The sequence below is a fragment of the Oncorhynchus keta genome, chromosome 18 (assembly GCF_023373465.1).
Source record: "Oncorhynchus keta strain PuntledgeMale-10-30-2019 chromosome 18, Oket_V2, whole genome shotgun sequence".
NCBI classification, from domain to species: Eukaryota; Metazoa; Chordata; class Actinopteri; order Salmoniformes; family Salmonidae; genus Oncorhynchus; species Oncorhynchus keta.
Window position 1 is genome coordinate 44853943 of NC_068438.1, and position 27992 is coordinate 44881934.

At 46.9% G+C, this 27992-nt stretch overlaps 1 protein-coding gene and 1 long non-coding RNA gene across 4 annotated transcripts; one reads left to right on the forward strand and one right to left on the reverse strand.

Moving 5' to 3' along the window:
* gmps (guanine monophosphate synthase) lies at nt 1-27992 on the reverse strand. Of its 2 annotated transcripts, none has more exons than XR_004823643.2 (16): nt 27598-27992; nt 25833-26008; nt 25042-25156; nt 24756-24853; nt 19136-19239; nt 17775-17968; nt 17306-17471; nt 16709-16860; nt 16215-16388; nt 14348-14453; nt 12398-12513; nt 12092-12217; nt 3485-3600; nt 3260-3390; nt 2134-2370; nt 1-1982 (listed from the first exon to the last, which is right to left on the reverse strand). XR_004823643.2 is itself a non-coding variant. In XM_035761109.2 (16 exons), exons 1-16 carry the CDS (start codon nt 27622-27624, stop codon nt 1881-1883), a joined length of 2076 nt encoding a protein of 691 aa, XP_035617002.1. In that variant the 5' UTR covers nt 27625-27990; the 3' UTR covers nt 1-1880. The 2 variants fall into 2 exon arrangements, 1 of the variants encoding a protein (XP_035617002.1); XM_035761109.2 differs by having other exon boundaries at nt 2134-2306; nt 27598-27990.
* On the forward strand, nt 3496-4874 carry LOC127908833 (uncharacterized). 2 transcript variants are annotated; one of them, XR_008068614.1, is made up of 3 exons: nt 3496-3627; nt 3821-3914; nt 4009-4874. It is a non-coding gene; the product is annotated as an uncharacterized LOC127908833 (long non-coding RNA). The 2 variants fall into 2 exon arrangements; XR_008068613.1 differs by having other exon boundaries at nt 3504-3627; nt 3727-3914.

The window sequence follows — 27992 nt, forward strand, 5'->3', positions numbered from 1 at the left end:
TTCAACTGAGACTTCTTTACTAAAGCTTGGTTTTCCATTATACACATTTCATAGTTGAAACTGCATGCAGGGACTTGGTTTGAGGAATGTTACCAAGGAAGAACGAGCTGTTTTAAACTAAACAAACAAAAAAAGAATATCAAACACAGAATTGCATAAATTAATCTTATTTCAATATTGCAGTAAAATCCAACTACAAAAATTAAACATCCATTAATTAAGCGATTTTTGTTTTCCAAGTAGACATATGCATCATAAAATACACAATTAAAGGCAACACAAAGGGAGAGACGCTAACGACAAGTTGCAATTAAGACCGTTAAGGAACAGATTCATTTTGCATTGGGTATTCAGCTGTCATAACAAAATAATATTGAAGGTGAGGGGTACAAAGTCAAACACAGAGGCATGTAAATCAGTATTATCGCACAGTAAAACATGACCTACAGGCTGGACATGGGGCAGACAGGGGTCCTTATTAAAAAGACATGCTTCAGGTCCAGTAAAACAGTTAGTCCTGGTCTAACTGAGGACTCAGTAAATCAGAGTTGAAAACATCAGTGTTGAAAACTGAACTGAGAGCCAGATTACTGGCAATGCCTACTCAGGAGTCCTCTAGTCACGATGGCCACTGCCAGTTTTCAATTTGACCCTATAAAAAAAAAAGGGGGGGGGATGCTTTCGTGATTGGGTTTTAAAATCCATCAGCTGTAAGTACTAGAACTTCCCAAACGCGTTAGGAAAGCACCAAGGCTTTATGTGCAAAAGTTGCTCCTACACAACTGTAGGAGGTGCCACGTGCCAGCATGATCACGATAACGACAAAGGTGTTCACAACAATTGTTGTTTTGACTATAGTAACATTTTAATTAACTCTCAGTCCTTTTGTCATCTTGTTTCTCTTAAATAGCATATATTGCAGCATGAAGTAACAGTTCTCACCAGGCAGGGGGCGTGTCAAACAAAGGGGAAGAGAAAAAAAAAAAAAAAACAGGCACAGAAAAGGACACCCCGTCAATTTGGGGGCTTCCCAAACAGTTACCAATCTCTGAAAATTAACTAATAGTTTTCCTTTGGCCGCTGTTGGTAGTTTAACATCACATTTTTTCATTTAAGTGGACCGTCAACAAAAACCCAAATCTAATTTCACCACAGCTTAATCTACATTTGGCAACAAAAAAAAAAAGTTTTAAAAAAAAGTTTAAAAAAAAAAGTGATATTGGTCACAGTTTCTCTGCTAAATGACTTTGAGACAGGCAGCCACTGTGTCTCTTTGCACAGTATACAGTTGGAACGGAAATGGTTGAGTAAAAATCATCTTGGGACAAAAAGACTCATCGGAAGTGGAACATAAAAAGCCAAAATGCGATGGAAGACTTTAAGCCACGGGCAAGTTGCTGCTCTTCCTTCAACCTGTGTCATACAAGTATGCTGTTTCCTCTCTTTCTTCTGTCGTTGGTCTCACGCTGCAATCTGAGGCACGCTGTTTACACAATCCACTTCCTGAACTCTCACTCTCTTAACCTTTGAATCTCAACTGGCTGTTTCCAAAAACAGGAAGCAGCACTTATGCCAAAGAAGGAAAAACATAATGCATTGTCACGCATGAAGAAACTGATCCAAAAATAAGAATGAATAGTCATCATATCTATAATAACAATAATACAAACACACCTCCCAAAAACTGAGCGGGGGGCAGAGTAGCGGCTTCAGGTGTGTGCTGGTCACAGTACTGCCTGCTTTCCATGGGAATGTTCTAGAGAGGGGGGGTGATCTGAAAGGAGAGGTGAGATGGGGGGGATAGGTGTTAGGAGAGGGAAAGAAAAGAGGAGAAGAGGAAGAGAGGAGCTCACATCTCCTCTCTTCTCTCTCCATGAGCTCTACTCCCACTCTGTGGTGCCAGGAGGTTTGGAGGTCAGGTCAAACATCACGCGGGAGATGCCAGGGATCTTCTTGATCTCATTTACCATCTTCAGCACCACCTGGGGAGGCGAGAGAGAGAGAGAAAGAAAAAGAGAGAGAGAGAAAGAGAAAAAAGGAGAGAGAGAGAGAGAGAAAGAAGGGTTAGAGCTAGAGACTGTGGTTTATACTGAGAGTAATGTCTGATCCCCATCTCGTGGTGACTCGTAATACCTCCTCGGGGATGTGGTTTCCGGGCGTGGCAGGTATCCCGGTCATGAAGTCACTGGTGATGAACGTTCTTACGACCACAGAGCGTCGGCAGGACGGCTGCCTCTGTGAGGAATCACGGTCAAAGTGCAGAGGGGTCAGGATGACCGGCATCTGACTGATCTTCCCAGAGTAACCTGGGAGAAAGAGGGTACAGAGGGGTCAGGATGACCAGCATCTGACTGATCTTCCCAGAGTAACCTGGGAGAAAGAAGGTTCAGAATCACCAAACCAGATAGGATTAGCAACGAGCACCTCATAAAGGGAAGTTGGTTCTTATTTCACTATTCAAATAGCATCATGATGCATCGGACATCTGAAACATGTTTTTGTTTAAACTTAAGGTTTTAACCCGAGTAATGTTGCGCGAGGGAGGAAGGCCAACGCTCTGTTGCTGCATCTGTAGACAGCCTGGTGTGTGTGTTGGGAGCGACCAGACAGAGGGAGACCGAGACGCCAACGCAACGCTAGCTAACATGTAGCAGCCACAATGTTATTTATTATCCCATATAATAGCTAGCTAGGCTAATTAAGGCTGCCCGCGGTGTTTTCTTCCCAACCCCATAAAACAGCAGCCTATCAAATCAAATCGTATTTTTCCACACGCGCCGCATACAACCTGTCGGTAGCTCGTTGTAGCCTCCTCCTCATTTCGATAACTTTTAAATCAGTCATTTTATTTCACCTTGCATTGCATTACTGAACTCACTCCACATTGAGCCTCTCGGCTTCTCAAGTTACGCGTCTTCATGGGGCGCACATCATAAAAACAACCTTGGAAAAAAGTGTGTCGTTTCCAATACGTTAATAATTTTAGTGTCCTTGTATGTAACAAAGACACATTGATGTTTTAATTTAATTCCGAAAAAGCATTTTCAGTGTTAAAGGCCTATAAATTTCTCTCTCGCCAAAATGAATACTGACACAAGTATTTCAATACTAACGTCTGTTTAAATATTGGAATAACCGGTGCACATCCCTAGAGTTCTACACATTGTATTTCTATACTCGGTCCCCTGCTCTACACTGAATCCTATAATAATTTCTATCCAGCCCTTCAGCTCCCCTCCTGAAGCAGGAAACCACTTACCAGACTCTCTGAGGATGGAGTGGGCCACAAAGTCCGCCTGTCTGAGTGTGCTGAGAACGCCCGTGGTCAGGAAGGTGGGGGTGACGTCTGTAGGGGGCTCCTTCACGTGGGACCCAAATACATACACCACTCTGGAGGGAGGCAGAGGAGAGGAGAGACAGTCCATGTGGCGTCCTGCTAGCAGTAACTGGTTCTACTTCTTCCACTGTGTACTGTGTGTGTTACCTGTTGATGGCGTGACACATGCGAGGGATGAGTCTGGCCAGGAACATGAGGGATTCCCAGTGTGGAGCCTCTTTACTGGTGACCCCACACACATAGCTATAGGACCGACAGTCTCCCTACACACACACACAGAGAGAGAACAGGTTAGCAGCCTCTTTACTGGTGACCCCACACACATACCTATAGGACCGACAGTCTCCCTACACACACACAGAGGAGAGAGAGAGAGAGAGAGAGAACAGGTTAGCAGCCTCTTTACTGGTGACCCCACACACATAGCTATAGGACCGACAGTCTCCCTACACACACACACACAGAGAGACAGAGAGAGAACAGGTTAGCAGCCTCTTTACTGGTGACCCCACACACATAGCTATAGGACCGACAGTCTCCCTACACACACACACACAGAGAGAGAGAGAGAGAGCAGGTTAGGAGCCTCTTTACTGGTGACCCCACACACATAGCTATAGGACCGACAGTCACCCTACACACACACACAGAGAGAGAGAGAGAGAGAACAGGTTAGCAGCCTCTTTACTGGTGACCCCACACACATACCTATAGGACTGACAGTCACCCAACACACACACACAGAGAGAGAGAGCAGGTTAGGAGCCTCTTTACTGGTGACCCCACACACACATAGCTATAGGACCGACAGTCACCCTACACACACACAGACAGACAGAGAGAACACACGCTAAAGCTTACGCTATGATCACTTATATAAGCTGTAGAGGTTCACTTGACCAACACTTCAGTATTGTGATGATTAGTTAATCAAAAGTGATCTATCGGGTCCATCCTTCACATTTAGACTTCACTATGAGACTCTGGGGTTATTTGAGGCCTTTCTCTTCTCCCTCTGCTCCCAGACAAACTCCACAGAGAACAATAAGCCCCTCTCTGTTAATACACTCCTGTCTCTCTCCTGGTCCACTTACCAAAACACAGTCACACTTTCTGAGGTAAAAATAGCGCTCCGTCTCTCCTGCCTCCCTTATCCAACACACATTCACTGTTTCTGGGATAAATATATCCCTCAGTGGCTTTCAGCAGGAAGGGTGGAGGAGACATCCACCACTGAATGGGCGGAGCCAGCTGTGTCATCATTCCATTACCATGCACTTGTCAACAGACAGACATTGTTGAACCACAGCCTGAAGGACATTAACAGACAGAGCAGTAAAATCTCCAAAATACCCGTTGACAGACATTGCCCATGAACCATAGATCTAGGATCAGATTACCCCCTCCCCAAAACTAACCTTTAGCTGGATAAACAAATATATCTGACCCGGTATCAGCGATTATGGGAAGAGGTCTACCAACTCAGCCCTGGCAGTAGCAGTGCCATCCTGTTATAGTGAGAGAGGGAGATGGCTGCTGAGTGAAGGAATAACAGGGAGCGTCTAACTAGTTCTGACGTGGCTGCTGAGTGAAGGAATAACAGGGAGCGTCTAGTCCTGACGTCAGAGACCAAACCACAGGCTAACATTAGGCCGAGCTCCACCACACACTGTCAGAAGAGATAGGGACAGAAAAGGAAATAAAGACTGTACTGTGTTATCTGTTCTACAGTGTGTAGACACTACGGATCTCTTCATGCAAACAAAGCTTGTATGAATTTGAGAAATAAACCAATGGAAAAACAGACCGAGACATGTAGACCACTGGGTCATAAAGGCTGTTGACCATATAGCCTAGGTAATGTAGTGGGGCAGACAGGCCCATATAGCCTAGGTAATGTAGTGGGGCAGACAGGCCCATATAGCCTAGGTAATGTAGTGGGGCAGACAGGCCCATATAGCCTAGGTAATGTAGTGGGGCAGACAGGCCCATATAGCCTAGGTAATGTAGTGGGGCAGACCGAGCCATATAGCCTAGGTAATGTAGTGGGGCAGACCGAGCAATATAGCCTAGGTAATGTAGTGGGGCAGACCGAGCCATATAGCCTAGGTAATGTAGTGGGGCAGACCGAGCCATATAGCCTAGGTAATGTAGTGGGGCAGACCGAGCCATATAGCCTAGGTAATGTAGTGGGGCAGACCGAGCCATATAGCCTAGGTAATGTAGTGGGGCAGACCGAGCCATATAGCCTAGGTAATGTAGTGGGGCAGACCGAGCCATATAGCCTAGGTAATGTAGTGGGGCAGACAGGCCCATATAGCCCCGGTAATGTAGTGGGGCAGACCGGCCCATATAGCCTAGGTAATGTAGTGGGGCAGACAGAGACATATAGCCTTGGTAATGTAGTGGGGCAGACAGCCATATAGCCTAGGTAATGTAGTGGGGCAGACAGCCATATAGCCTAGGTAATGTAGTGGGGCAGACAAGAGACATATTGCCCAGTGGGTAATGTAGTGGGGCAGACATACATAGTGCCCATTGGGTAAATGTTGTGGGGCAGACATACATAGTGCCCATTGGGTAAATGTTGTGGGCAGACATACATAGTGCCCATTGGGTAATGTAGTGAGGTACACATACATATTGCCCAGTGGGTAATGTAGTGGGGCAGACATACATAGTGCCCATTGGGTAATGGTGAAGAGAGACATATTGCCCAGTGGGTAATGTAGGGGCAGACATACATATTGTCCAGTGGGTAATGTAGTGGGGCAGACATACATAGTGCCCAGTGGGTAATGTAGTGGGGCAGACATACATAGTGCCCATTGGGTAATGTAGTGAGGTACACATACATATTGCCCAGTGGGTAATGTAGTGGGGCAGACATACATATTGCCCAATGGGTAATGTAGTGGGGCAGACATACATAGTGCCCATTGGGTAATGTAGTGGGGCAGACATACATAGTGCCCATTGGGTAATGTAGTGGGGCAGACATACATAGTGCCCATTGGGTAATGTAGTGGGGCAGACATACATATTGCCCAGTGGGTAATGGGTACATATTGCCCAATGGGTAATGTAGCGGGGCAGACATACATAGTGCCCATTGGGTAATGTAGCGGGGCAGACATACATAGTGCCCATTGGGTAATGTAGCGGGGCAGACATACATAGTGCCCATTGGGTAATGTAGCGGGCAGACATACATAGTGCCCATTGGGTAATGTAGCGGGGCAGACATACATAGTGCCCATTGGGTAATGTAGTGGGGCAGACATACATAGTGCCCATTGGGTAATGTAGTGGGGCAGACATACATAGTGCCCATTGGGTAATGTAGTGGGGCAGACATACATAGTGCCCATTGGGTAATGTAGTGGGGCAGACATACATAGTGCCCATTGGGTAATGTAGTGGGGCAGACATACATAGTGCCCATTGGGTAATGTAGTGGGGCAGACATACATAGTGCCCATTGGGTAATGTAGTGGGGCAGACATACATAGTGCCCATTGGGTAATGTAGCGGGGCAGACATACATAGTGCCCATTGGGTAATGTAGTGGGGCAGACATACATAGTGCCCATTGGGTAATGTAGCGGGGCAGACATACATAGTGCCCATTGGGTAATGTAGTGGGGCAGACATACATAGTGCCCATTGGGTAATGTAGTGGGGCAGACATACATATTGCCCATTGGGTAATGTAGTGGGGCAGACATACATATTGCCCATTGGGTAATGTAGTGGGGCAGACATACATATTGCCCATTGGGTAATGTAGCGGGGCAGACATACATATTGCCCATTGGGTAATGTAGTGGGGCAGACATACATATTGCCCATTGGGTAATGTAGTGGGGCAGACATACATATTGTCCATTGGGTAATGTAGTAGAATTCTTCCGCTGCTCTGTTTGCTAAATACTATACAAAATGAGCGGTGTTGTACCAAACAAAGTCATCAGTGATTGGATAATCTCTAACCAAATCAGAGTATCCAAGACAAAAACTATTTTTTAAATGCTGCTTTACACATGTGTGTTCCAATCCCTCTGTGTCTGGGACCAATCAGTACGATCAGAATGTGTTTCTGTTCTAGAAATCATCAGGGAGGTACTCAGTTTCTTCTCAGCAATGCGTCTGGACCTAGCGTCTGTGGGCGTGGCATAGCATTTGGACAGAGCAAGGAGTTTGGGTAGCCAGACATGTTGACCGCAGAGCCCAGTTTATTGGGGGAGCGAGGTGTGTGTGTGTGTGAGAAGAGGCCTACTTCAGCAGTACCAGAGGGAGCATTTTGGTCAGCTAGTGCCCTGACTCATACTCTGAGAGAAACAGAGGGATGGTCAGGGAGATGCTCTCAGAAAAGGGGAGATATGACTAAACAGACTCCAGCATCAGAGGTGCTGAGCGATGAGCTGAAATTTCAGATTAGTTTAGGTTTTTAAATATAAAAATAAAAAAATAAGTCTACACGTAACTGGTATGAAATGGCTAGCTAGTTAGCGGGGCACACTAGTAGCATTTCAAATCGGTGACGTCACCCGCTCAGAGACCTTGAAGTAGTTGGTTCCCTTGCTCTGTGGGAGCGACAGGTAACGGCGTTTCATGGGAGACCGTTGTGTTCAGCGGGTCCCTGGTTAGAGCCCAGGTTGGGGAAGAGGGTCAGAAGCAACACTTACAGTACACACACACACACACACACACAAAATTAAATCAATGTAAATAAAGGATGGTTTATTGGGAGAAGCCGTAGTGGGCAGTCACCAGTCCACCGTCACTGGGCAGTCACCAGTCCACCGTCACTGGGCAGTCACCAGTCCACCGTCACTGGGCAGTCACCAGTCCACCGTCACTGGGCAGTCACCAGTCCACCGTCACTGGGCAGTCACCAGTCCACCGTCACTGGGCAGTCACCAGTCCACCGTCACTGGGCAGTCACCAGTCCACCGTCACTGGGCAGTCACCAGTCCACCGTCACTGGGCAGTCACCAGTCCACCGTCACTGGGCAGTCGCCAGTCCACCGTCAGTGGGCAGTCGCCAGTCCACCGTCAGTGGGCAGTCGCCAGTCCACCGTCAGTGGGCAGTCGCCAGTCCACCGTCAGTGGGCAGTCGCCAGTCCACCGTCAGTGGGCAGTCGCCAGTCCACCGTCAGTGGGCAGTCGCCAGTCCACCGTCAGTGGGCAGTCGCCAGTCCACCGTCAGTGGGCAGTCGCCAGTCCACCGTCAGTGGGCAGTCGCCAGTCCACCGTCAGTGGGCAGTCGCCAGTCCACCGTCAGTGGGCAGTCGCCAGTCCACCGTCAGTGGGCAGTCGCCAGTCCACCGTCAGTGGGCAGTCACCAGTCCACCGTCAGTGGGCAGTCGCCAGTCCACCGTCAGTGGGCAGTCGCCAGTCCACCGTCAGTGGGCAGTCGCCAGTCCACCGTCAGTGGGCAGTCGCCAGTCCACCGTCAGTGGGCAGTCGCCAGTCCACCGTCATTGGGCAGTCGCCAGTCCACCGTCATTGGGCAGTCGCCAGTCCACCGTCATGGGCAGTCGCCAGTCCACCGTCATTGGGCAGTCGCCAGTCCACCGTCATTGGGCAGTCGCCAGTCCACCGTCATGGGCAGTCGCCAGTCCACCGTCATTGGGCAGTCGCCAGTCCACCGTCATTGGGCAGTCGCCAGTCCACCGTCATTGGGCAGTCGCCAGTCCACCATCATTGGGCAGTCGCCAGTCCACCATCATTGGGCAGTCGCCAGTCCACCATCATTGGGCAGTCGCCAGTCCACCATCATTGGGCAGTCGCCAGTCCACCATCAGTGGGCAGTCGCCAGTCCACCATCAGTGGGCAGTCGCCAGTCCACCATCAGTGGGCAGTCGCCAGTCCACCATCATTGGGCAGTCGCCAGTCCACCATCATTGGGCAGTCGCCAGTCCACCATCATTGGGCAGTCGCCAGTCCACCATCATTGGGCAGTCACCAGTCCACCATCATTGGGCAGTCACCAGTCCACCATCATTGGGCAGTCACCAGTCCACCATCATTGGGCAGTCACCAGTCCACCGTCATTGGGCAGTCACCAGTCCACCGTCATTGGGCAGTCACCAGTCCACCGTCATTGGGCAGTCACTAGTCCACCGTCATTGGGCAGTCACTAGTCCACCGTCATTGGGCAGTCACTAGTCCACCATCATTGTAAAATGTTTTTGTTTTTAAATAACATAAAAACAAATACGTAATATACAGAACCAAAATATTTTATTAAAGTAAATAAATGGTTTGTCTCATAACTGGTTGTAATGGGCAGTAACTACCATCGATTGTTTTAGGTGTTTTTTCCAGCATTCCACCCACAATGCATTTAGCCTTTTGAAAAAAATAAAAACCATCTTATTTTATTTTTTAAACAGAACAGACATGTCGCTCAGCACCAAGAATCAGATAAACCCATCTATCCATGCTCGACTATAGAGGAGCAGCCAGACATGACAAGAGGCCTCAGTCAGGTGACCTGTTACGTTCCCCAGCAAGAGAACCAAATAATGGTCGCTCAAACAGAAGGGGAAACAAACTGACAGCCACCACATCTAAACACTGACAACCACCACCACCACATCTAAACACTGACAACAACCACCACATCTAAAACACTGACAACAACCACCACATCTAAAACACTGACAACAACCACCACATCTAAAACACTGACAACAACCACCACATCTAAAACACTGACAACAACCACCACATCTAAAACACTGACAACAACCACCACATCTAAAACACTGACAACAACCACAACCACCACATCTAAAACACTGACAACAACCACCACATCTAAAACACTGACAACAACCACCACATCTAAAACACTGACAACAACCACCACATCTAAAACACTGACAACAACCACCACATCTAAAACACTGACAACAACCACCACATCTAAAACACTGACAACAACCACCACATCTAAAACACTGACAACAACCACCACATCTAAAACACTGACAACAACCACCACATCTAAAACACTGACAACAACCACCACATCTAAACACTGACAACAACCACCACATCTAAACACTGACAACAACCACCACATCTAAACACTGACAACAACCACCACATCTAAACACTGACAACAACCACCACATCTAAACACTGACAACAACCACCACATCTAAACACTGACAACAACCACCACATCTAAACACTGACAACAACCACCACATCTAAACACTGACAACAACCACCACATCTAAACACTGACAACAACCACCACCACCACATCTAAACACTAACAACAACCACCACCACCACATCTAAACACTAACAACAACCACCACCACCACATCTAAACACTAACAACAACCACATCTAAACACTAACAACAACCACATCTAAACACTAACCACATCTAAACACTAACAACAACCACATCTAAACAGGTGGAGTTTTAGGATGGGTTCTGAAAGACACTCATGGTTGGCATCCACTGAAAGTTGCATAGCCACAACAACTGAGACCTAAAAGACACCCACCACAAGACACACTAAATTTACCCAAGAAGAAGTAAACACAAGAAAAACCCACACCAAACTTAAAGACAGGAAGCAAACCAAAAGGTTGAGCAAAAACAAAAACAGGGAAGATTGTTTGTTTAGAAATCAAATAAGGAGCAACAACAAAAGGTGTTGACCCTCCACATCTATCAAGACAACTGCAGCACTGGGCCAGCCACAATTAAAATATCACCTGGGCCAGGACTGGTGAAACACCTTCCCACTAACGAGATGGACAAGCCAGCAAAGGTGTAACACATACTGACTAACGAGGTGATACCAATCGGTGCACCCCACGAGCTAACGACTAACGAGCTATATGCAGTGGCGACCCGTCATTCAGAGTCCCACCTGTTTAGCAAAATGAAATAAAATAATAATCATAGAGTTATTAAAGCTTGCATATAAAACAGGTGTTTCAGCCAAGCTCAGTGCTTTCTGTGGTGGTGGGGCAGCCAGAGGAACATACAAAGCGTAGGGGTTGGTAATGTTCTCTAGTTGGGTGTGTGGAATTAATGAACTTCTCCTCTGCCGCAGAGGTAACTCTGGGTCTTCCTTTCCAGTGTTGGTCCTCATGAGAGCCAGTTTCATCATAGCGCTTGATGGTTTTTGTGACGGCCCTTGAAGAAACTTTCAAAGTTCTTGAAATTTTCTGCATTGACTGACGTTCATGTCTTAAAGTAATGATGGACTGTCGTTTCTCTTTGCTTATTTGAGCTGTTCTTGTCATAATATGGACTTGGTGTTTTACCAAATAGGGCTACCTTCTGTATATCACCCCTACCTTGTCACAACACAACTGATTGGCTAAAACGCATTAAGGAAGGAAATTCCACAACTTAACTTTTAGCAAGGCACACCTGTTAATTGAAAAGCATTCCAGGTGACAACCTCATGAAGCTGGTTGAGAGAATGCCAGAGTGTGCAAAGCTGTCATCAAGGGAAACGGTGGCTACTTTGATGAATATAAAATATATTTTGATTTGTTCAACACTTTCTTGGTTACTACATGATTCCATCTGTGTTATTTCATAGTTTTGATGTCTTCACTATTATTCTACAATGTAGAAAATAGTACAAATAAAGAAAAACCCTTGAATGAGCAGGTGTGTCCAAAACTGACTGTTACTATATGTATGGATGACAGACACCTCATGTCAAGCAGTGCCTAGAGTGAATATACTGTAAGAAGCGTTACCTGGACTCCCACAGTCTTGATTGGCAGCAGGAAGGCATTGAGTGAATGTAGACTGGTGATCTGCAGGAGTTTCTCCTCCTCCTCGTCTGATATACACGACTTCACTCTCTGCAGCAACGTGTGGGGCTGGAGGGGCAGAGTAAGTTATTATTATTATTATTATTAGCTAGTCTGACATACTAGAGTAAGTTATCAGCATGTTGGTGCATAAAGGAGGACAGTTGGGATCCATTACAGAGCTCCATGTCCAAAACTCTTATATTAGCACCGTGTTCCTGTCATAGACTAGTGGCGCTCTGCTCTGACCTTTTTGACCATGGCAGAGAAGTCTGTGATGATCTTGAGGATGTTGTTGGTCTCAGCAAAGTCCTTACAGATGTAGGGCTCGTCTGCACAGATCACTCTGATGGCCAGTCCAGGACCTACAGGATAAGATGGGGTTAACATTTAAGCCATAGACATTCTGCAAAACATTCTGCCATGTTCGTTCTAAATGTTCCATGACTATATACAGTTGAAGTGGGAAGTTTACATACACCTTAGCCAAATACATTTAAACTCAGTTTTTCACAATTCCTGACATTTAATCAGAGTAAAAATTCCCTGTCTTAGGTCAGCTAGGGTTGCCACTTTATTTTAAGAATGCAAAATGTCAGAAGAATAGTAGAGAATGATTTATTTCAGCTTTTATTTCTTTCATCACATTCCCAGTTGGTCAGAACTTTACGTACACTCAATTAGTATTTGGTAGCATTGCCCTTTAATTGTTTAACTTGGGTCAAAGGTTTTGGGTAGCCTTCCACAAGCTTCCCACAATAAGTTGGGGGAATTTTGGCCCATTCCTCCTGACAGAGTAACGGAGTCAGGTTTGTAGGCCTCTTTGCGCGCACACGCTTGTTCAGTTCTACCCACACATTTTCTATAGGATTGAGGTCAGGGCTTTGTAATGGCCACTCCAATACCTTGACTTTGTTGTCCTTAAGCCATTTTGCAAGTATGCTTGGGGTCATTGTCCATTTGGAAGACCCATTTGCGACCAAGCTTTAACTTCCTGACTGATGTCTTGAGATGTTGCTTCAATATATCCATAATTTTCCTACCTCATGATGCTATCTATCTTGAAGTGCACCAGTCCCTCCTGCAGCAAAGCACCCACACAACATGACGCTGCCACCCCCGTGCTTCACGGTTGGGATGGTGTTCCTCGGCTTGCAAGCCCTTTTCCTCCAAACATAACAATGGTCATTATTGCCAAACATTTCTATTTTTGTTTCATCAGAGCAGAGGACATTTGTCCAAAAAGTCTTGGTCTCCATGTGCAGTTGCAAACCGTAGTCTGGCTTTTTTATGGCGGTTCTGGAGCAGCGGCTTCTGCCTTGCTGAGTGGCCTTTCAGGTTATGATGATATAAGGACTTATTTTACTGTGGATATAGATACCTTTGTACCCGTTTCCTCCAACATCTTCACAAGGTCCTTCGCTGCTGTTCTGGGATTGATTTGCGTTCATCTCTAGGAGACAGAATGTGTCTCCTTCCTGAGCGGTATGACGGCTGCGTGGTCCCATGGTGTTTATACTTGCATACTATTGTTTGTACAGATGAACGTGGTGCCTTCAGGCTTTTGTAAATTGCTCCCAAGGATGAACCAGACTTGTGGAGGTCTACAATTTTTGGGGGGCCGATTTCTTCTGATTTTTCCATGATGTCAAGCAAAGAGGCACTGAGTTTGAAGGTAGGCCTTGAAATACATCCACAGGTACACCTCCAATTGACTCACATTATGTCATTAGCCTATCAGAAGCTCCTAAAGCTATAACATAATTTTCTGGAATTTTCCAAGCTGTTTAAAGGCACAGTCAACTAAGTGTATGTAAACTTCTGACCAACTGGAATTGTGATGCAGTGAATTATAAGTGAAATAATCTGTCTGTAAACAATTGTTGGAAAAATGACATGTAAAGTAGATGTCCTAACAGACTTGCCAAAACTATAGTTTGTTGACCAGAACATTGTGGAGTGGTTGAAAAAAACTTTAATGACTCCAACCTAATTGTATGTAAACTTGACTTCAACTGTATGTAACATTCTATTGTGTGTTGGTTCTAAATGTTCCATGACTACATATAGAACATTCTATTGTGTGTTGGTTCTAAATGTTCCATGACTATATATAGAACATTCTATTGTGTGTTGGTTCTAAATGTTCCATGACCATATATATAATGTTCTGTCCTGTGTGTACGGTGGGGTACTGACCAGGGAAAGGGTGTCGACAGACGATGTCCTCTGGCAGTCCCAGTTCTCTGCCCAGTGCCCGAACCTCATCCTTATGGAAGTCCTTCAGCGGCTCAATGACTTTTCCCTGGAGGGAGTGAGAGAGGAGCCAGCTCAGACCACAGTGGTGGACTCAAGTCGCATTACTTTGACCCAAGTCACAAATTTCATGATTTGACAGAAAATAAAATAACTTCAGAATTGACTCGGACTTGAGACTGATGACTTGAAATTATCTGGCCAATATTTGTAATGTTTTGTCATTCAATTTGTGGCAGAATCAAAGTGAATAACTCTCCACGCAGCCAGAGACTGTATCGGACTTAAAAAATAAACAAAAAAGATTGCCTAATGAAACGCACTCTTCCCTCTGATTGGACCAGCAAACTGTCAATCAACACAGGTCGGGGGAGTTAGCATAGTGAGTTTTTGGGGGAATTGTATTTTAATAGGCTACATTTGCATTTATACCTTGGCATATTCGATCTGGTCACTAACACAGGCCTACGGCATTACACCAAATTCTTGTTTCAAAATGATCCAATTTTTGCTTCAGAACCAAAAAGTAGTGCATCTTGACTGTTTACCAGTCATTAGCATTGGTGCGCAAAGAGTAGCCTACCTATGCTAATATTCCCCATAAAGTACTGTAAAGACCCTGGGTTTATAAGCGCGGATATCGACTCTGCCGCCCGAGCATGCTTTTGCGGCACAGTCGATAGCGCGCTGGACTTCAGGCTAGAAGGTCGAGGGTTCGAGACCTGCTCCCTGCCTGTTTCATTACAGTACAATTCAGCAATCTGCTACGAACACATCTTTTCCACAACAATAGGCTAGCTGGTGATTGTCATTTTCCTATTTCAAGATGGGCCTAGTTTGCATGGGTCATAATTTCTATACCTCAGTGGTGGTACTGTCTGAAGAGAGCTGTGACGTTGCACCACCTTTATTTCTTATGAAGATGTAAAAAATAATAATATATAGATATTTTTTTAAGTGAATCAATTATGATATTTGAAATTGACTGCTAACAAATTCCTTTCAGCTCAAACTGCAGGTGGAAAACACACTATTTCTGTATCTTGCGGTTTTGAAAATGCATCACCACTCTGTGTGTGGGGGGGGTCACAAGCTTTGAACCACTCCTTTTTGTGGGTCGTGGGTCAAAACCACTTATCTTCAGAACAGATGGCTGATTTGTTATCGGATCAGGTGCAGTGCAAACGTTACATTGCAGAGAGAGAGAGAGGATTGACGTAAATATTGTTTGGTGATAAGAATATGAACCGTTTACTTTGCAAGTTCACCAGCAATGGGGTATCAAGCAACAATTACTAGCATAGGTCTACTGGTATTTTTCTATGTCAAAATTGCTTGAAATTGGCTTATGATGCTTGCATTTGGAATTTGTTGTCTGTAACGTGTGGGTGAATAAGGGAATCTGACAACGTTACTGTCGATGTCCAATGTTTACTAGACCCTCTGCATTTAATACATGATACATCTGGTGTCACACTCAATGCAGTCCCCACACACCCCACATGTAGTCCATTAGTTCCTGGTGAAACACCCACCCGTCTATATTGTCATTCATGAATTATTACATGATCAAAATGTGTTGTAGACAAAACAATGAAAAAGGCCTGTCTGTTAACCTCAATAAATAAGTAGATTTTTTTCGTTGAACAAGTCCTTCCCTGTATAGATTTGTTTTACATGACTTGACCTGTTCAACTTGGGACTCGTCTTAAGACTTGGAATAATAGTGATTTGGTACCACCTCTGGCTCAGACAGCTCTGATACATGCTTTCAAGGTTGTGTTTGAAGTTTGTTTCAGTGTGCGTGTACCTCGTCTCTGAGCTTGCGGATGAGTTCTGTGTCGTTGTGGTGTGTTTTGATGACCTCTGCCTTGCCGCTGGCGAGGTGAGAAGCACTCTCTATGAGGTCTGGCCTCAGGGTGCCCTGGGCTAGGAACACCTCCTCCGGCTTCAGGTTCATCTCCCCTATCACCTCATTGGCCACCTACAGACACCAATCACACACACAGGAAGTCAATTCAATACTCTTTTTTTTTTAGACGGACAGACAGAAAAAGACTCGCAGACAGACTCTCAGAAAGACAACAGACCAACAGACGAGGACTGAGATAAAGTTCAGGACAGGTTATGATTCCATGTGGAAACTTTTAGAAAATAAACAGATTGATGGGACCAGCTCCGTTGCTAACTAGCATAGCTGGTCCATTGTTCAAAAGAGTTATAGGATATTAGAATTCTCTCGTCTTAACCCTTGTCATCTTTAACCTAGATGACAAACAGGCATGACACACTCATAGACAGTACCTTGACGAAGGTGTCTCCGATGATCTTCCTCTTCTCCTCAGGGTTGGTCGTCATGTTGAGGGTCTTGCTGATGCGTTTCCGTGGCGTCCGGTCCTCGTCGGATATGGGCAGGGTCGTTGTGCCATTATAGAAGGTGTGTGCTGCGTTCACCACTGGAAAGAGAGAGAATTATAGTTTAGTTAGTGATATATTTATATACACAGCCGGGCACATGTATGCTACATTTGAGTCCATTCTGGACAGGTGTAGCACACCAGCATAGCTTTACCTATCACTTTTAAGGTTGACCCCCCCAGCTTGGCCTCTCACCTTTTGAGGATGACCCCCAGCTTGGCCTGACCTCTCACCTTTTGAGGATGACCCCCAGCTTGGCCTGACCTCTCACCTTTTGAGGATGACCCCCCAGCTTGGCCTCACCTTTTGAGGATGACCCCCCAGCTTGGCCTCACCTTTTGAGGATGACCCCCCAGCTTGGCCTCTCACCTTTTGAGGATGACCCCCCCCAGCTTGGCCTCTCACCTTTTGAGGATGACCCCCCCAGCTTGGCTTGACCTCTCACCTTTTGAGGATGATGCCCAGTTTGGCTTGACCTCTCACCTTTGAGGTTGATGCCCAGTTTGGTGAGGGCCTCCTCAACGCTCTGGCTCTCCCTCTTCCTCATAAAGCCATTGTCGATGTGCACCGCGATGACCTGCTCCTGGTTCAGAGCTTTGTTGAGCAGTGCCGTACACACCGTGGAGTCCACCCCACCACTCAGCAGAACCTGGGAACAACATTGGACCAGACATGCCAATCAACACAATGCCAGGACTAGAAAAAAAACATTCTTTCATCTCCACCCCCCTCCCTTTTTTTCTCTCTCTCTAGAGGGACAACCTACTTTCTGGGAGCAGAGGAAGTCGATCACATTGTTTCAGCAGAGAAAACAGTGTAATTTCACTGTCTAATTGAGTGTTTAATAGCTCAGATTAACTTACTATGCCCTCCCAATGTCTCTATGTTCTATACTATGGGGCCCATGTTGTACACCCACATACTGCATCTGACCATACTATAGATTCCTCACCAGTACTTTGGACTTTCCAACTTTCTCCTGAATCTCTGTGATGCAGGACTGCTGGCGGTTCTGGACAGTGAAGTTGGATGTGCAGCCGGCGATCTCAAACAGGAAGTTACGTAATATCTCTGTTCCCCGCTCCGTCAGGTCCACTTCCGGGTGAAACTGGGTCCCATACAGCTTCTTCTGCTCGTTGGCAATACCTGTCAGAGAACAACAGGGGAGGCAGTGGTGAGATGTGGGTGATCAAAGACGAGGCGAATGAAGGGATGGAAGAAGAGGATGGGAAGGGAGGAAGGGGATGGGGAGGGAAGAAGGGGATGGGGAGGGAAGAAGGGGATGGGGAGGGAAGAAGGGGATGTGGAGGGAAGAAGAGGATGGGGAGGGAAGAAGGGATGGGGAGGGAAGAAGAGGATGGGGAGGGAAGAAGGGGATGGGAAGAAGGGATGGGGAGGGAAGAAGGGGATGGGGAGGGAAGAAGGGGATGGGGAGGGAAGAAGGGGATGGGGAGGGAAGAAGAGGATGGGGAGGGAAGAAGGGGATGGGGAGGGAAGAAGGGGATGGGGAGGGAAGAAGAGGATGGGGAGGGAAGAAGAGGATGGGGAGGGAAGAAGAGGATGGGGAGGGAAGAAGAGGATGGGGAGGGAAGAAGGGGATGGGGAGGGAAGAAGGGGATGTGGAGGGAAGAAGAGGATGGGGAGGGAAGAAGAGGATGGGGAGGGAAGAAGAGGATGGGGAGGGAAGAAGAGGATGGGGAGGGAAGAAGGGGATGGGGAGGGAAGAAGGGGATGGGGAGGGAAGAAGAGGATGGGGAGGGAAGAAGGGGATGGGGAGGGAAGAAGGGGATGGGGAGGGAAGAAGAGGATGGGGAGGGAAGAAGGGGATGGGGAGGGAAGAAGGGGATGGGGAGGGAAGAAGAGGATGGGGAGGGAAGAAGAGGATGGGGAGGGAAGAAGAGGATGGGGAGGGAAGAAGAGGATGGGGAGGGAAGAAGGGGATGTGGAGGGAAGAAGGGGATGTGGAGGGAAGAAGAGGATGGGGAGGGAAGAAGAGGATGGGGAGGGAAGAAGAGGATGGGGAGGGAAGAAGAGGATGGGGAGGGAAGAAGAGGATGGGGAGGGAAGAAGGGATGGGGAGGGAAGAAGAGGATGGGGAGGGAAGAAGAGGATGGGGAGGGAAGAAGAGGATGGGGAGGGAAGAAGAGGATGGGGAGGGAAGAAGAGGATGGGGAGGGAAGAAGAGGATGGAATGCCAACGATCTTCATGATCATATTGTGCAATTGACTGAACGTAGGGAAGTATGGCAGTAGACTAAATTAGTCTAAAATATAATTTCTTCCAGGCCCAGGACCCTTTCCCAGAATGCTTACCCGCAATGATGCTCCCTGACTGGGCCACCACCTTGAAGTCGTCGGCCACCTTGTCCACACTGTCCCCATGAGTCAACAGCACCAGCTCCTCCTTCTTAAGGCCCCTGACAACATCAAGTCACACACAGGGTCAAAGGTCAGACAGGAAGTACATTCACACACACAGGCATAATGAAACCTAAAATAACTCCACCCATATCTGGAACCAGAGGGAACAAAGCAGCAGCCACATTGTGCTCGTGTCTAACTGTGTGTGTCTGAATAACGACTCGCTCGCCGGCCGCTATTCTCTGGACTGTCCTTTTTCTTCACCATAGTAAGAGGGAAATTCTTTGAGGGAGGAACGGGTACAGCTGTGACACGGCTGTACCCGTTCAGCTATATCCAAACAGCGACTAATCGTTAGCAAGCTAGCCACCATGCTAGCTCTCTTTTCTTAATGTTTTTTCGGAAATGGTAACCGGCCATCACACCGAGTGCCACCGTCGAGATAACCCACTAATCACGAGCTATCTGACTAGCCTACTACGCTAGTTTTTTCTGACTGCTAAAAACATAGCATTCCAGCCATGGCGACAAAACCATCTCCCACTCCAAATGAGGGGAAGATGCCGACACAAATCTGCTCCTGTGGAAACACGATATCGGCCAAGGACAACCACTTGTTCTGCTCCACTTGCCTTGGGTTGCAACATGCCAGGGAAGCGTTAGCCTCCCCCAGCTTTTGTCCACTTCACTGTGAAAAGTCTCCATTGCAAGCTGGGTCCTCCAACAGGACCCTAACATGGGTGCTTGTGTCCACAATGGCTCATCAGGGCGATGGATATCCCCACTGGGAATCCTGGAGCGGCGGCTAGCGCAAGCTGGGGCGACCAGCTCCACGCCATTGCCCCGCTGTTGGAGGACTCCAGCAACGCCCTCACGGCTTCCTTGCCAGGCTTCCTGATTGGAGGTGAAAACTACTCCATGAGGTTCTCCTTTGAAATCGTTGGATGGAGACGAAGACTCCTTCATCCCATCCGGCCAGGCCACCAAGCCTCCTGCCAGGGAATCCGAAACTGGAGACGCAGGACGGGGGGATCCCTACCAGCTCCCGGTGTGGACCTGCATGATGTGTGCAAGCGCGCTGTAGACAAACTGGTGATTCCCAATGCAGTAGCAGAGACCACCGTAAGAGACTACCTAAAGCCAAACGGGCAGCAAGGCAATTACTACCAGTCTTCCCAGAATGCCTGGAGGTTACCCGTACCTACAGTACACCTTTCTTCTCCAAGAACCCTGTCCAATGTGGGTTCGGTGTTGGACTGTGCTGACATGCAAGGGATTGGGCTTGCCCACATGCTTCCCATCTACACCCCAACCAGAAGTCCTCCATGACTTCGACTGGCCCCACCTTACCATGTACGTCCTCCGTAACAGAGAAGGTCTACAGGTCGGTCGCCACAGCAGTGAAGGCTCTCAGCACCGCCTCCATGCTCGCGGCATACCAAGCTGAGCTACAGGATTAGAAAGTGCCGGGTCTGTGGGACGAGATCTGCATTGCCACAGACCTCAACCTGGGTTTGCTTAAAGCCGCCATCCAGGTGTCAGGAAGAGTGATGGGGCTCATGACATCCCAGGAGAGGGTGCGATGGCTCAATCTATCCACAGTGTCTGACAGCTAAATGCTGAAGATCCTGGATGCTCCAGTAGACCCTAAAGGCCGTCGAGATGATACAGAAACCCTTGGACCTAAACTTGGAGTGTCGGAACCCGCTCGACTACAGCCTCGCCGATGTTAATGGGGGCCTGGTCGGCCCGTCTTTTCCTATAGGCCACGATCAGCTCCTTAGACCTACCACTGTTGTGTCGTCAGCAAACGTAATGATGGTGTTGGATTTGTGCTTGGCCACACAGTCGTGGGTGAACAGGGAGTGCAGGAGGGGACTAAGCATTCACACCTGAGGGGCCCCAGTGTTGATGATCAACATGGCAGATGTGTTGTTGCCTACCCTCACCACCTGGGGGCGTCCCATCAGGAAGTCCAGGATCCAGTTGCAGAGGGAGGTGTTTAGTCCCAGTGTCCTTAGCTTAGTGATGAGTGATGAGTAAACTCTCCTTCCAGACCCATATCAAACATCTCCAATCCAAAGTTAAATCTAGAATTGGCTTCCTATTTCGCAACAAAGCATCCTTCACTCATGCTGCCAAACATACCCTTGTAAAACTGACCATCCTACCAATCCTCGACTTTGACAATGTCATTTACAAAATAGCCTCCAATACCCTACTCAACAAATTGGATGCAGTCTATCACAGTGCAATCCGTTTTGTCACCAAAGCCCCATATACTACCCACCATTGCGACCTGTACGCTCTCGTTGGCTGGCCCTCGCTTCATACTCGTCGCCAAACCCACTGGCTTCATGTCATCTACAAGACCCTGCTAGGTAAAGTCCCCCCTTATCTCAGCTCGCTGGTCACCATAGCATCTCCCACCTGTAGCACACGCTCCAGCAGGTATATCTCTCGTCACCCCCAAAACCAATTCTTTCTTTGGTCGCCTCTCCTTCCAGTTCTCTGCTGCCAAAGACTGGAACGAACTACAAAAATCTCTGAAACTGGAAACACTTATCTCCCTCACTAGCTTTAAGCACCAACTGTCAGAGCATCTTACAGATTACTGCACCTGTACATAGCCCACCTATAATTTAGCCCAAACAACTACCTCTTTCCCAACTGTATTTAATTTATTTATTTATTTTGCTCCTTTGCACCCCATTATTTTTATTTCTACTTTGCACATTCTTCCATTGCAAAACTACCATTCCAGTGTTTTACTTGCTATATTGTATTTACTTTGCCACCATGGCCTTTTTTGCCTGTATATAGACTTGTGTATACTGTATTATTGACTGTATGTTTGTTTTACTCCATGTGTAACTCTGTGTCGTTGTATCTGTCGAACTGCTTTGCTTTATCTTGGCCAGGTCGCAATTGTAAATGAGAACTTGTTCTCAACTTGCCTACCTGGTTAAATAAAGGTGAAATATTTTTTTTTTTTTTTTTTTTTTAAATCTCCATCTTATACACATAAACAGCCTGGAACTCCTTGGGGTGTCCCTGGCATTAAAGTCTTCTCTCCCATTTCTAGAGGGTCGTCATGTTCCTAGTCATAACAGACAATACCACCGTTGTGGCTTACATAGACAGACAAGGGGGACTGCGATCACTTCACTTACACACACTGATACACTGACTGAATATGTGGAGCAGTTTGCATCTCCAGTCACTGAGACCTACTCATGTACCGGGAGTAGTGAATCTGAGACCTACTCATGTACCGGGAGTAGTGAATCTGAGACCTACTCATGTACCGGGAGTAGTGAATCTGAGACCTACTCATGTACCGGGAGTAGTGAATCTGAGACCTACTCATGTACCGGGAGTAGTGAATCTGAGACCTACTCATGTACCGGGAGTAGTGAATCTGAGACCTACTCATGTACCGGGAGTAGTGAATCTGAGACCTACTCATGTACCGGGAGTAGTGAATCTGAGACCTACTCATGTACCGGGAGTAGTGAATCTGAGACCTACTCATGTACCGGGAGTAGTGAATCTGAGACCTACTCATGTACCGGGAGTAGTGAATCTGAGACCTACTCATGTACCGGGAGTAGTGAATCTGGGGGCAGATTTACTCTCCATATGAGGAGTGGAAGCTCCACCCAGAGGTAGCCAATCAGGTTTGGATGCACTATGGCACCCCAGCAGTGGAGCTTTATGCATCGATGGAGAATAAACACTGTTCCTGAGGGATCGAGACGCACCGATAGGATTGGACGCATTAGCGCACGAGTGGCCACACATCCTCCTGTATGAATTCCCCAACTGGACCCGATTTCACTCACCCTAGCCAGGGTAGGTCTCTCATACTAATAGCGCTGCATTGGCCAGAGAAACACTGGCTAGCAGAGATCAGTCAACTACTATGCGGTCAACCGCTACCCCTCCCTCTGTGTCGGGACCTACTGTGCCAGGCACGAGGGGAGATGTTCCATCCTCACCCAGAACGGTTCGCCCTCTGGGCCCGTGAACAGCTCAACTTCAACACCGCCAGGCTTCCCCCAAAATGTCATTTAGACTATTCAGAGTGCTGGAGCCTTATCCACCAGCTCCCTTTATGATTGTAAACGGCACGTGTTTGAGGAACGGTGCAACAAGTCACAGACAGTGTCATTCCAGTGCTTTGTCTCTATAATCATGTCATTTCTACAGGAATTATTATTAGACAAAAAGGCTTTTTCTACTATTAAAGTATCAGGCAGATATTTTGGCTTGTCATGTGGGTTTTGGGAGCACGACACTTTTACGAAGGGTGCATGTCGTTTGTGTCCAGTGTCCAAACAGCTTGCCTCTTCGTGGGACAGTTGTTTTGGATGCTCTATGACAACAGCATTTTGAGCCGCTGGATCATGTGGATCTGAAGATGCTTTTAATTAAAGACAGCTCTATTACTAGCACTGTCCCTCTGCTAAGCGTGTAAGTGACATTCACGCACTCTCAGTGCATTCGTCATGTGCAGCTGGCACCTAGTAACGATAGTATCATTGTGGCCTAACCCCTTGCCTTTATCCCTAAGATTATTAACCCAACTTTGATGCGTCTTACCCTTGACCATTTTCCTCTCCGGGTGCATATGTTGTGCCCAGCACTCTACATATATACATGGACAGGACTAAGGGGTTTAGAAAATGTCATTAGATATTCATTTCCTGGATGAAACCTTACAACGGTGAAGCGCTCACAAAACAGCACAGGATAGTGGGGGGCATTGCTTTGACCTACACAAGTAAGGGTCTCCTGCTGGCCTATGGCTCATTTCACTAGAGAAATGGCTACATCCCGGGCTCTATTGAAGGGCATATCTATCCAAGATATTTTTTTTATCAGCGAGTTGGGCTTTGCCGCGTACATTTGCAAAGTTTTATAGGCTTGATGTCACTGCACCGACCCTGGCGCATACGGTTTAACGTGTAGGATCTTCTGCAGGGGCAGAGCTCATTGTGTGGTGTATTGCACAGGGCAGTCGGTCGTCAGGATAAGCTTGTCTGGCAATACGGGAGTCAGATTATCCCATAAGGGAAATACCGAAACTGATACTCGAAAGAGAACTTTAGGTTACGACCGTAACCCCGGTTCTCTGATAGTATGAGTGAGGTATTTCACCAGACCACCAACCTTTGCACGAGCAACGAAGAGGCGTTGCTTATTTTTTGAATGACTCGGAGACGCTGCGTCAGACCTTTCTATAGGGTAGGAGGGATGCCCCTCCCCGAGGCACAAGTCTCGACATCCAGCCTATCACGGCTGGCGTAGTGTAATAAAGGTTTTTGACTAATACACTGTGGGCGTATCTCGTAAGTGAAATACCGAAACGAATACTTGAAAGAGAACTGAAGTATGTGACGGTTGGAATTTTGATCCAGTTCACATCAAACACATGGCTCTGGAACAAACCAATCAAAAACACCTGCTTTTGCTCCTCTAACCATTAACCTATTTACTCAGAGTGGTTACGGTGAAACCACTCTTTCCATCTGCCTACACTGAAGAATCTTTAGTTCTTCCAACCCACCTGAAGAGAGAACAGGTGTTGTCCAGTCCGATGTTGAACACCCCATCCTCTCTCACACTCTTCCTGTGTACAGTTCCTCCAAAAACCTTATTCATCATCTGTGGAGAGGACAATTGATCATTAGCCTCATATCTGCATTTTGTACTGATTGAAAGACCTCCTTTCATTTGTATGTGATGTGTACATAAGAACGTGATTCTTAGTGGGTTTTATCCAATTGATCTGTCTTATGCGAAGGTTTTCTGGGGGAGGTTTCTTGCGTGTGTATTTCTCAGGGCCCTCCTACCTGCATTCCATAGCAGATACCCAGGACAGGCTTTCCAATGGTGAATATGGCAGGGTCAAACCAGGGGGCATCCTCAGCATACACAGAATTAGGCCCACCAGAAATGATGATCGCCCTGGAGACAGAGAAAAGGGGGAGGAAAATTAAAAAAGGTGGAAGGAAGATATATATTCAAAGGCAAAAGACAAAACAATCAATGTCATCATACACAACAACAGAGTAGTCATTTCATACTAATAGCATAGACATGGACAGAGTATACAGCTGTTTGAAAACCCCACCGCTCTCTAGTGTGCCCATAGTTTAGACATGTTCTATTGTCTGTTCATACTGAAGCATTCCAAAAAGGTGTGTGTGTGCATCTATTCTGTAGGGGTGGAGAGACAATTTCGCAAACTGTAATGGAAAAATAGTGTCCCCTAAAAAAGCCCTCCCTGCAGAGATGGGGACCTCTCCTAAGCAGTAGAATGCAGTTTAAACATACACACTCTCTCCAAGGTCAGTAACATTTCATATATTTACAAAGACCTGCTTAGTCTAGACACTGGTTTGTGTTCCTTTTGTATAGGGCTCCAGGCTCGCTCACAGGCTGTCCTGACAAATGTGTTCCTCCACAGACGATGGACAGATAGAGAGGAGATCTTGGGAATTATCAGTGTCATTGTTCTGACAGGTTCTCTGTCTCATACCTACTGTAGATATGCACGTTCTTGTTTATTTCAAAATGTTTGATCCAGGTTCATGACTTGTAAATGCCACCCAGGTGCAAGTGTGATGTCAGTCAGTCTCACCTGAAGCCTTGTTCTCTGATGGCGAAGGCTGGCGTCTCTAGTGGGAGGATCTCTGAGCGGACAAACAGCTCTCTGACCCGCCTGTCAATCACCTTTCCGTACTGAGCCCCAGCGTCCAGGATGACCACTGCCCCCTCACATGAACCATTCTGAGGCTCAATGCTGCTGATGTCCAGCTGGGGGAGAAAGAACACACATACTGTCCTGACCACGTACAAACACTCAATCAGGATAACCACATAGGCCTACGTGTGGAATAGCCTTCAACCATGTTGTTTTTAATGAAGATACAAAAGTCTATATTCCAAACACAATGGTTGAACCAACGGGTGTTCAAAAAGCATTACAAAACATTAAATTAATTCAGAGACAGACAAAACCCATTTGCGATGGTGAATGGCCCCACTTCGCTAACCTCACTGTGAGGAACGGGATTCATTAAGGCCAGAACACAATTTGAGTACTGAGAAGAGGACACGCAGAATCACGAGTCACACAGAAGCTAGGGGCCTGAGCATGGTCCAGTTGGGACCAGCTTTAGTAAACTGTTCAGTCAAGTAGGGGCTTTAACCTGCCTTTTGAGATTTCTAGTGACCAGATAGATGCTTCAAGCCATGATTCACAGGCCAGTGGACGTTACTCTAGGATAGATATCATAAGTTGTTTTGCAGTTTAATCTATACGCCAGCCCCTTATGCATGACTTATGGAGACAGCCATTGATTAATTGATATGGCAGTCAAGTGTTATCAAGAGATAGTGATTTTAAGACCGTCACTATGGTTACAAGCTTAATATTCCTATCAAAACTAAATTTCTCATTCAATACATTGGGGCATTAGATATGGGGGGAATCAAATGCACTGCTCTAGTAGTAAATTGTTAAGTTGAGTAGCGTGTCCCCACGTGGTTTCTGACACTCCGCACTTCCGTCAATGAAAAACAACAGGCATTCGCTCGTGTACCAAGTACTGCAAGTGACACCATTAAAGCCCTAAAACTGCGAACCACACATTGCATATAAAACCGCGTCGATATTGGATGTGGAGTTGTTATACTGGGCCTGCTTTCCTGGAGAAAAGTAAAATGGAGTACTTATGGACATCAAAAAACCCAATACGATGGTTGGCCTATGCTGCAGCTGGCACAACTGTGTGGTGGATGGACAGACTGGAGACCGGGCGCTAGCTGGCTAGTCATAGTTAGGCTAGCCACCAACCCGATTGTTTCTGTTAAATAACCAAAAAACAATATGCATGCTCGTAACACAATCTCGCACTGTTGCTACGAAGTTGAAATATATCAAGTCCACGATCATCTGTAACTACACTGCGAGCTATTATGCTAGTGAGCTAACAATATCGTGCTATTGCTAACGTTAGTTGGCTAACTACAGTAGTCGATATCCAGCTGTGCGGCTGCAGCTAGCTAAGCTACATTTACACGCGGCTTCTGCTAGCAATGTCTACACCATGAAAGATGCAATAGTGGCATAAAAGTTAAATTCACTATCTGCCGGAGCTTTATAAAAACCCTCAAAAACATACATTTAAAAGACGAGGCAACAGGCATGAAGACATGCATCTCCGACGGGGGTGCGCGCACGCCGCAAGTTTGCTGAAAACACGACATAGGCCGTAGCTAACCGGGGACTCCCAGCGCCCATGTCCCGCAGCCGACAACCACCGACAGACAGCCGATACACATTGAACGAGAAACGGGATATGTTGCTTCCTTCGCGGCACATAGGCCGTTGTTGGACTGACCTTGGTATCTCCGTTGCACAGAGCCATGGATGAGTGTAGCAGAATGAACTGTCCTCCTCGGTCTTCCAGATAGCACGCAACAGAGAGAGAGAGAGACTAGTGGTTGCTCGCTGAGTTGTTGCGCCGACCGCTGACGAAAATGTGTGCTAACTAGCGCTTCCGTAGCTACAATAGTCACTGGCTGGATGGCTTTCTATGACCGTGCGCTGTCCGACCACTTCGCTCAAAGACTGTCCCCTCCCCTCTTGAAGAGTAGGGAGTACTAGTGACTGTCTGCGTGGGAATAAGGGCTTCTAGGGAGGAGTTACTCCTGGATAATTCACTGGAAAAGTTGTATTATGGAAAAGCTGCTGCAGTTTACAAGGGGAATAATTCGCCCTATGTCTAATTATCTA